At 39.5% G+C, this 11568-nt stretch overlaps 1 protein-coding gene across 1 annotated transcript in view; it reads right to left on the bottom strand.

Moving 5' to 3' along the window:
- Positions 1 to 314: 314 nt before the first annotated feature.
- The window catches only part of LOC124795407 (serine palmitoyltransferase 1), a 110304-nt gene continuing 99050 nt past the window's right edge, over positions 315 to 11568 (bottom strand). Inside the window, exons 9-10 of the mRNA XM_047259428.1 lie at positions 3385 to 3638; positions 315 to 731 (exon numbers count right to left, since the gene is read on the bottom strand). Coding sequence (XP_047115384.1) covers positions 471 to 731; positions 3385 to 3638 — 515 coding nt within the window. The 3' untranslated portion in view covers positions 315 to 470. The remainder of the gene's footprint in view (positions 732 to 3384; positions 3639 to 11568) is intronic.

Raw genomic sequence — 11568 nt, 5'->3', positions numbered from 1 at the left:
TGGACCAAACACAGATTGTACTTTACCAGTTCCCTCCTTCATGAGACAATCACGCTTGTGAACCATTTGTTGAAAATTAATATTTTCATGAGGATTGTTTATTCTGTACCTGGTAAATTTTTTAAGTGTTGCAAGAAATTACATATAATAGGGAACAGTGGATGACATTGAGACTTTGAGGTGGATCAGAGCACCTGAAAAGCTTAACAGTACAGTGACTGTCCGTAAAATCAGGAATTCTTGGTTCACGTCTTTGATCCAAGCACAAATTTTCTGCTGTCACTTCAGTTGAATTACATAAAACAGACACAATACTCAGTTGGAAAATATTTAGTGTATATTGTAATGTACATAAAACAAACAGTCGAATTTGTGACATTAGATACTTTATAAAATTACAACTCCCCATAAACAGGTGCATTTCAACATATCTACAAACTTCGTGGAATGGCTTTTAAAAAGGATGAATATCATGCAACAGCACTGATTAATGTATCAGATACTCTGTAACCTTTCAATAAATCTTTACAGTTACTGTTCACAACAGAGTCACTTGAACATTTCAGGATTTCCTTACAGGCAGAATTTATCACAGAGGCAGCATGATTAATCTCATCCTCAGTCAGCAAACGATTCACTGTCACACGAATGCCTTTTTGCAATTCCCTGTTGAGTTTTTCTCTGTCTTCTAGATACGATGGCGTGATAACTGCTAAACCATGCTTGATACACTGCAAATAAGAAAATGTTATAGCACCAGCCATTAGAATTGTTGCCAAACAACTCATTTTAAAGAAAAATAGGTGTACATAGGTTTGATATAATAACATATTAAACAGGAAAGGAAGGAGGAGATTAGTGTTTAACATCCCGTTGACAAACAGGCCATTAAAGATGGAGCACAAGTTCAGATTCGGGAAGGATGGGGAAGGAAATCAGCTGTCCCCTTTCAAAGGAACCATCCTGGCATTTGCCTGGAGTGATTTAGAGAAATCATGGACAAATTAAATCAAGATGGCTGGAGGAAGGTTTGAACTGTCGTTGTCCTGAATATGCAAGAAAGGAAGGTAATGATTCACTTGTCAAAAGAAATAACTGTTATACTGAATTGCAACAATATTCAATCTCAGTAAACCTATGAAAACACCACATGAACTACAGAATCAAAAATCAGCAGGGTGTATCCATGGAAAACGTAAATAAATAAATTTGAATTCCTGGATTTCCCACTTAAAAATATACTTTTTCCCTGGCAAAAGCACAATTTTTCATGTTAAGTGACAATATACTTTTCCTCAGAGCTCTAGACCTTATTGTTCCTCTTAATGGTGCAGGTTTTATATACCAACAAATAACTTGCGGGCACTTTCAGAAATGAACCCAGCAAAAAACCAATTCATTTTGGAAAGATCTTTGGTGCGCGGCAACATGCACACTACATATCTTTGTACGGAAGTGTAAATATGAATTCCACCAAATATAGCACAGCAGTGTCCAAGCATTGAAATAAGATAACATTGTGCAATGCACTTTTGTCAACCAATCACAGCTCATGTCACATGATCTTGACAGCCAATGACAGCAGATATTTAGCGTATAGCATACATGAGGTAGTCATCCAAACACAGAAATAGGAAAAGTTAATGGTTTAAAATAATATACATACAGTACAGCTACAAGAAAAGTTAAAGCTTTCACATGTAATATTGGTCGTCAAAATTTTTTTTGTTTTTGGGACATCTAGAAGAAAATTACCTAGCCTCCCAAACCTCTTCTCTGGTTTAGTTCATTGATGATATCCTCATGATCTGGGTCTAGGGCCAGGACAACCTATCCTCCACAGCCTCAAAACCTTCTCTTTCATCTGCTTCACCTGGTCCTCCTCAGTCAAATGTGCCCTCTTCATGGACATTGACCTCACCTCTCTCTTGGTTCCATCCATACTCTGCCCATATCAAGCACACTAACCTTCAAAAGTTCCTGAATTCTGACAGCTGTCATACCTCCACACCAAAAAATCACTCCCACTTAACAGCCAATCATGGATGCCATATCTGTAGTGAAAAGAATTCCTTTGTCCAGTTTGCTGAAGGTCTTACAAAGGCTTTCACAGACAGACACTATCCCTGAATCTAGTCCGCAAACAGATTTCCCACACCATATCATCACGCTCCCGTAATCTTCCCATCATTCCCAAGAGCTAGCTGCCAAGGAGCACACCCCTCACCACCTCAGTATCATCCCAGACTGGGGCAAGCGAACTATGTCCTTCACCAGGGTTTTGACTATCTAGGCACATCCTACCTCCAATCCTTTCCACTCATCCTAAAACCGATATTCCCGCAACCTACACAACAACCTGACTCTTCCCTATACCACTCCCACTCTCAAGTTTTGCCTCAGGGATCATGAGTAAGATGTACCTCATTTCTGGGCATGACAACAGTTAGTTGAAAGCCCTGATGAACGACATGGTTTAGTTGCTCCAGTCCAGAAAGATAATGTATGCTGAGGGGGGTGCTTCTTTCCAGCTGGTTCTTGTGCTGGTCAGAGGATTAGTGGTGTGTAATGCTATGTGCGAAAACTGTTTGTGGACTATATTTAGGGAACAGTGCCTGTATGTGAAGACCTTTGTGAGACTTTCAGCATAATGGGCAAGGGAATTTCGTCACTTCAGATACACTGTCCACAGGTGACCAAGCTAAATAGAAACTTTGTGTGTGTGTGTGTGTGTGTGTGTGTGTGTGTGTGTGTGTGCGTGTGTGGAGGGAATTACATGGAGGAGAACAGTGTCTGGTACGTTTTTACTGCTGACAGTGTAATTTTTAATACTATTTAACAACAGTGATGAGTCATAGATTTTACATTATTTGATGACAGGACTCATGGATTTTACATTATTTGATGTCAGTGATTTTATACTTTGTTGTATGATGTAGTAAATATCCTATGATACCTGATGATGATCTGTAGACTGAAACTCACTGTACACTAAGGACATTTACATCAGCAGCTCTTGGCTGTGATCATGACATTTTTCAAATATTTATGAACTGTGGGGCACCGACTTCTTATAATACTGAAATTAACACTTAAATATCACATGGAGTCATTTAAGAAACTAAACTATATATATTTAAAATAAACTGAAGAAATTTATGCAGTCTCCACAACTTTCTGGCTATAAGCCAATCAAAGAAAATGTAACAAGATGTCTGGATAGCCTAGACGTTTCATCGACTTCTGATAGTATTTCACTGAAATCAGGAAAATGTTGAAAAATATTGAGTATCAACAACAGACTACATTTCCAGGCATTTGTACATTAATGATCAAGTACTTTTCATAGTAAACATAAAAGAGTATATTATTATAGAAACTTACATAGTCAGCAATGGCTTCATATGTACGTTTGGAATGCAGTCCAGAGCTTATGTGGTCCTTAAATACCAAATATTTTACAGGTGAATAACAATGGCCTATCACTTTCAGATCTTCTATTGACTGGAATTTGCTATGGACAAGTTCACATTTCTTCCGAAGATCCACAAACATGCTTTGATCTCTATTCATTAGTTCCAAAGCTGTTATAGCAGCTGTTGCAAGCAAGGGTGGCAAAGATGCTGAGAAGCAATAACCTGAAAAGAACAAAATGAACCTTTATTACTTCCCAGACAGTGTAAAAAATACCATTCACACTATTTGGTGGAAACTGATTAGCTCATTTTTGAGAATTGTTACGGAACAGCACTCCTCAAACCTTCAGAACTGCTCTGTAATCAATACTTAAGCCTGCTACGTGTTACTTGTCAGTTATGTAAACAAATGTTTGTTTATCACAAATGGGCAAGTTGCACTACACTCAACTACAAGCAGTGAAATTTAATTAATTTACTGTCAGGTATGAGTATGACGAAAGGGCCACATATTATCATAATTATCTTTTTGACATCTCTGTTGGATAAAGACCACATACGATCTTCAGCAACCTGCAGATATGCTACTTCAGCAGGTTTTCTAATGTCGTACACCCAGTTACTATTGATCAGATTTTTAGTTTTCCTTTATGTCTTGAAATACAGCAAAATATTTCCTTCTTAAAATTAGAGGAAGACAAAACGGCTGGCCAGTACTTCTCTTTAGGAGGTGCAATTCCCACTACTGTCAAGAGAAACATTTCAAATAGAAAATAAACAATATTAAACAATGGAAAATCCAGGATGGAATTTAACAATATTATGAAAAGTAAAGTTGCCATTCATCATATAGTGGAGATGCTGAGTCGCTGATAGGCACAACAAAAAGAATGTCACAAAATAAGCTTTCGGCCAACAAGGCCTTCGTCAAAAACAGACACATGCACGCACGCATGCACACACACAAATGCAACTCGTTTGTGAGAGTTGCATTTGTGTGCGCATGCACAACTCAGTATCTCCGCTATACGGTGAGAAATAAACAATATTCTTAGCTTTCATAACTAACCACTAACTATGCTTCTTCTGGGAGAAAACAGGAAAGATTTGAAGGTGGAGAGGGGTGGGGAGATGGGTGGAGGGGCATGTTTCTGAGACCCTAAGTTGATAATTTTACAAGGACAGATGGTCATTAATACACTACAAAATGTGAGATCACTAAACAAAGAAAACTAGTAGACAAACAAGCAGAAATTATAAACAATCACTGATAACGCTATTCCTCCTTCATTTTTATAGTTGAAGCTCCGAAAACTTCCTTTAGGGCCACTTGAAACCTCTTATCTACACTCGCCATTTTGTCTCTTGATGTGTACATTCTTCAGTGCACTAACATGTGTTGAATCAATGCCTCATTTCTCAAAGAGTGGTACCTGATTTTAAAATACAAGCTTTCTCAAAATCTATGACATCCAGACAAAGGTCTAATTCATAGTCTTTGCTCCATTCTATTACTTTGCTTATGTCTTGCTAGTGGTCCATTCTGCACCAACACCCATACTCCACAAACTATTGTGACTGGTGCCTCAAATCCACCTTTGTATCCAAGGATGCTAGTGCACATCTGTGCAGTGGTGTTCAATTCGAAAGTTACCAATTTGAATCCTGGTGGTACAGCCCCCCCCCCCCCCCCCCCCCCTACACACACACACACACACACACACACACACACACACACACACACACACACACACACATTGCGGTCACCTATGCACAAAGAATATACTTTAGATGATGTACCACTTCTATGACCTGTGGAAAGAAAGCATTTTGTATGTGGAGGAAGAAAATGATTTTGATCAGGCAGCTGAACAACCCCTTAGAGTCTCTCAGCCAATGTGACTAATTCTCTTCACTCATTCTGCACACAATGGAAGTATGTTTTAGCACTGTATGATACCTACTCTATCTTCAACCATCTGCCAGATACAGTTTTTCAGCAACTTCATGATATTGTCTCAAAGATCAAACAAGACCATGACCATTTGTGTTGCCCCTCTTTGTATCTACATCTATACATAACTCTGCAAAACACAAAGAAGTGCATGACAGAGGGTACTTCCCATTGTTCCAATACTTACGGCTTTTTCTTGTTCCATTCATGTATGAAGAGAAGGAAGAATGATTGCTTAAACAACACACTGCATGCTGCTATTAGCCAAATTTTGTCTTTGCTACCCCTACGGAAGTGATAGAGGGCTATTGTATATTCCTACAGTCATCACTTCATGTTGCTTCAAAAAACTTCTGAAGTAAACTTTCTATGACAATCTGTTCTTTGTACTCATTAAACACCCCTTCTTAGTCCTATTTGGTATGGTTGCATACACTTGACCAATAGTTTAGGATGGATCACACAAGTGTTTTGTACATAATCACCTTTCTACAGTAATTGCATTTCTCCAGTATTCTAGAAAAGAACTGCAGGCTGCTACTTGCTTTACCTACAACTGAGCTAATGTGATCATTCCGTTCCATATCCCTTCAAATTGTTACACTGAGGTATGAGTTGGCCGATTACACCAGTGACACTGATATATTGCAGTCTTGGTTATTAGGTTTTTCCATTCTGTGAAATGCAAAATTATATATTTAGGATAATTTAAAGCAAATTACAAATCTCCGCACCACTTTGAAATCTTAACAACATCTGATTGAATATTTGTGCAGTTTTTTTCAGACAATACCTCATTATAGATAACTGCATCATCTGCAAAAAGTCTGGGGTTACTACGTATTAGTATTGTCTGCAGGGACATTGATACACTACATGAACAGATAGTGTCCCAACACACTTCCCTGGGGCACACCAGAAGTTATTTCTGTTGATGACTCTGCATTTAAGATAACAAGGTACGTACTCCTCATAATTCCAGTCAAAAATCTCACTTGATACCCCATGTATTTGTGCTTTTGAAAATAAATGTATGTGGGATACTGAGTCAAATGTCTTTGGGAAGTCAAAAAACACTGCACCTATCTAAAAGCCTTGACCATGGCTTTCAGAATGTCATATGTGAAAAATGCAAGTTGCATTTCGCATGACTGATGTTTTTGGAATCCGTGATATTTAGCTTGGAGGAATTCATTTTGTTTGGGATACCTCATCATGTCTGAGTTCAAAATATGTCCTAAGATTATACAACAAATTGATGTCAGGGATACTGGATGGTAGTTTTGTGGATCACTTCTGCTGCCCTCCTTACAGCCTTGCAGATGGGTGTGACCTGTGCTTTCTTCCAACCACTGGGTAGCTTTCTGTTCAAGGGATCATTTGTATATTACGGTTAAAAGAGGGGCTAACTCAATGGCAAATACAGTATAGAATTTAACATGGTTTCTATCAGGCCCTGGATGGTTGGTTGGTTGTTTGGGGAAGGAGACCAGACAGCATGGTCATCGGTCTCATCGGATTAGGGAAGGACGTCGGCCGTGCCCTTTCAGAGGAACCATCCCGGCATTTGCCTGGAGTGATTTAGGGAAATCACGAAAAACCCAAATCAGGATGGCCGGACACGGGATTGAACCGTCGTCCTCCCGAATGCGAGTCCAGTGTCAGGCCCTGGAGCTTTGCCTTACTCACGAGTGTTTGTACACCAAGTTTGACCCACTAACAGCCTTTACATACAAATGGAATTTCTTCGGGTTTTGTGAGAGATCTTTTGATAATATACAGCTAAGGCTTCTCACATTGTCGGCTTTAACTAGCTTTCAGTAACTAGAATCATGTGAGTTTCACTGCTTCTTCGGAGCACTTCAAATACTGGCACTTTGTTGTGAATGCTTTTGCAGTTAACCATTAGGATTTTAATATTATTGCGTTTGGGGGTGGGGACACATTTCTTTGGATCTTACACTGATATTTCTCGGTCTCTTACAACTGTTGTTATCTGGATTGGATTGATATTTGCCTATTCTAAAAAACCCTTGTGTGCACCCCACACACAGTCAGCTACCTGTGTAGCAGCTTCTGATATGTAGTACACAGCTGGCCCATTTAGAGTGTCCCTACAGTTAAATCTATGGACCAAGTCTAGGAAGTCACAGCCTAGCTTGCCACAGTACCTCTACAATCTCTTTGTAGCTTCCAACTGACTCAGAACCCTGGGTAATGATCAGTTCTGCAGACAATGCTGCAGATTGTGAGCTTTGTTGAACTCAATATTCTCAACCTTTTACGCCATTTGCTGGAACCACCCAAGCATGACCACAGAGCCCAGATGACAGGCATCATTTGTCCCAACATGTGCCAAAATCTGCTGTTGGTTTGCGCCATGTTCCCTCAATGGCTATCGGAATGGCCTCCAGGCATATACACTGAGTTCACTTCCAATTCGTTGCTGACACTTCCCTCAGGGGAAACATTATTCGTTGCTTGTCTGAACTGCCGAGGATTGATACACCCCTATCATTTTACACTGCCTCTCCTTGACACAGAATACAACACATTTCCCAACAGTGAAGTGAATCTCAGTGGCTCAGTTTTGGTTTTAATGGAAGATAGCACCTCCACATTGTCAGCTAGGCAGCTTCGTATAATACCATGAGTTCTCCCTGGTCCCTGTCTCCCCTATACAGAGCATCTAGACCTACTTGACTTATTATTCACAGTCAAGTAATTGAACAGTGAGAGATCTTGTGCTTCCTGTCAAGGGAACAGTATCCACAGTAGAGGACAGTACTTGATTTACTTTTGGTACATCTGGTACATGACTCTTAGTAGGCCTGCCAGCACATCCACTAGCAGAAGCTTTTAAGTCATTTTACAGTAGCCAGGGCAATTTCCAGCTGCTTATGAACAGCAACTAACTCATTCTATGCCTGAGAATAGCATACATAGTGAGATCAATTGAGGCTAGTGTAATATTTTACAGAACAGTAAATGAAGTAACTTTAATTAAAACTTAGGTTCCTGATTCTCTTTTAATTTACAGGTCTGGTATGTAACCAGTAATACCAATTGGTTTTAAGAATTGGTGTTATTAACAGCTAACATGAGATATTAAAACAGAAAAACATGGTGAATTTGTGACACCTTGTACACAGGCATGCTAAGGATGAGCACTACAGCATTAGATTATCACAGTCAAAATTGTGAAAACTGTGGAGCAACAACAATGCAGGTCTTCTGCTTGGGGCAGCTAACAGTGTATGTCAACGTCAACTATATCTGTCCTGTTTGGTACGGATCCCACAAAACTGAGCAATATTCTAAAATGAATGACATGAGTGCTTAGTAAGCAATCTCCATTGTAGGCTGACTGTATCTTCCCAATCTGTTACCAGTGAACCAAAGTCTGCTGTCTGCTTTAACTATAACTGAGTCTCAGTGATCGTTTCATTTTATATCCTTACAGATTATTACACCGAGGTATTTGTATGAGTTTACAGATCAAAAATGTGATTCATTGATATTGTAGTAATAGAACACTATGTTTTTTCATTTTGTAAAGTGCTCAGTTTTGCATTTCTGAACATTTGTGCAGATTTCTTCAGTAAGTATTTAATTAGAGATAACTGCATCATCTACAAAACGTCTGAGGTTATTATTAATATTCTCTTCCCCACCTCATTAATATACAGGGTGTCCGAAAAGACTTTCCCTGATTACATAAATTGACAACTCAGGCTAGAAGTAAGATACAAATATGAAACTTGTGTCGAATTGTTTACAACTATAAAAGTTTTTTTTTCTGTTTTAGGTTCGCAGTACGTAAGTAGTGGATGAGGTGCAGTTCCCAAGAAGCCATGTTAACCAATCAGGAGAAGGCACAGTGTGTCCTGTGGTAGTTTGAGACACGATCACCAACCACAGTGCAGAGACACTTCCAGACAACATTTGGAAGGAATGGCCTGGTATGAGAAGTTCAAGAACACAGGATCGGTTGCTGACCTTCCAAGGCCTGGTCGACCAAGAACCTCAGCAGACAGGGTGGGAAGCTGTAAGGCAGTCTTTTCTGCGAAGTCCGAAGAAAACGGTGGGCAGGGCCTCACGTGAATTACAGATGCCAAAAAGCTCTCTCCATGACATTTTACACAAACGTTTATTGTTTCGTGCATACAAAGTGCAAATCGTTCAGGCCTTGTTGCCGAATGACAGTACACGTCGATATGACTTTGCGGTCGAAATGCTATCATGTATTGAGGATGATGAAGGTTATCTCAGACGAATTGCCTTTTCCTATGAAGCGACCTTTTTTGTCAGTGGAGTAGTGAATTGCCATAATGTGCGCATTTAGGGTTCACAACCCCCTGGCGAGATCATGGAGTGCACCAGAGGCAATCCAAAGGTGAATGTTTGGTGCGCGCTATTGCACGATCGAATTATCATGCCATTCTTCCTCGCTGAGGCTACCATCACATCTGCGGTGTATCTGGACATGTTGCAACTGTATGCTGTTCCTCAGCTGCTTCAGCATCACCCTGATGGTGCAAAAAAGCCTCATTGGGGTTTGGACGTCCGTGCCTATCTCGACATGACCTTTCCTGGCTGCAGCAACAGATAACCACATTCGTTGAATCCAGTGATGTTGGCTAATGTGTGGACAGAAATTGAATATCGCCTAGAAGTGCTACGTGCTACCAACGGTGCTCATGTGGAAGTTTACTGATGTGTGAAAAAAAACTTTGATAGTTTGTAAAGACACCGGTTTCATATTTGTATCTTACTTCTAGCCTGAGTTATCAATTTATGTAATCAGGGAAAGACTTTTCGGACACCCTGTACAACATGAAAATTAAGGTGTGCCTGTAGTTAGTTCTACACCTGTCAATGACTCTCCATTTAGGATAAAATGCTGCACTCTTTCTACCAAGAAATTCATAAGTCAGTCATTAATTCTGTATGATAACTCCTATGATTGCATATGATGGTTATAATTAAACTTTAGCTACTTGACCCAGTATAATGGAAAATATTTACCTTATGGATACACAACTATCTAGGAATGATATTCAGCAGATTGTGCTGCAGGATCTGTGCTGTTAGTAGTTTTAGTCTCATAACTTGCCATTAGGCACTGGTACTCATACGGTGACATAAAGAGATGAAACTCAAGCATCAGTGTGCATTATAGTTGCCGATGTTGAAGAAGTTACTGTTACCAGGGCTGAGAATGCTGGATGCAATGTGCAATCATTACGCAGTGCGCAAGCTGTGTCATAATAGCTGAAAATTCCAGGGTTCACCATTAAAAAGTGCTGCGAACAATTGTGAAATGGTATCTCTAGTGCGGGTTTTGGATGATGTGGATGCAGATGGTCATCACATGGAGCAACGTTTGCAACCTGGAACGTAAACATGGTACACATTTAACGAATGTTACCATCTAATGTGGAAATTATAATGTGTTTCTTTCAATGATTTATTTGTTACTTCTCTTCCACATGTCCTTAAAAATGTTTCCGCAAAGTTTCATTATCCTACACTCACTCTTTTTTCATGGGAGCACACTCAAGTAGCAGTAGATTAATTATAACTACCCTGCACTGGCGTGGTATGGGTAAAATGCTTTTTAGAAGTCAAGAAGTATTGCACCCATAGCTTTTAGGGTGTCATGTGATATAAGCCCAAGATGGGTTTTGCACAAACTGATGTTTTCACAATCCATCTTAGTTAGCATGGAGTAGTTCATTCTGTTTAGGATCCTCCCTTATGTCTGAAATCAAAAAACATTATAAGATTCTGCAACAGATGGATGTCAGGGAGTACATGCGGAAAAGAAAAAAAATTCCTGGATTTTCTCCAAATTTCCTGCTTAGAAACACTCTTTCCTGGGTGAATGCACTTTTTATTGCGTGAAAATAGATTATAGCCCAGGTGAAAGTGCATTTTTTTCCATGTTAAGTGACAACATGCTTTCCCTCAGAGCTGCAAAAGGTATCAATCCTTTGAATGGTAAAGGGTTTATACACCAGTGTAGACTTTCCTGGCAAACCCCCCTTTAATGTGTGGCAATGTGTACACCAGCCACCAGCATATTTTGGTATCATGAAAGTATAAATTCAAATCCACCAAATAAAGTATAGTAGTTTCCATACACAGAACACCAAAATATATGTTGTGATGTCCATGCTACGATATGGAAACAGA

Source organism: Schistocerca piceifrons, chromosome 4, assembly GCF_021461385.2.
Source record: "Schistocerca piceifrons isolate TAMUIC-IGC-003096 chromosome 4, iqSchPice1.1, whole genome shotgun sequence".
Lineage (NCBI taxonomy): Eukaryota > Metazoa > Arthropoda > Insecta > Orthoptera > Acrididae > Schistocerca > Schistocerca piceifrons.
This window is presented reverse-complemented; position numbering and strand designations above follow the sequence as displayed.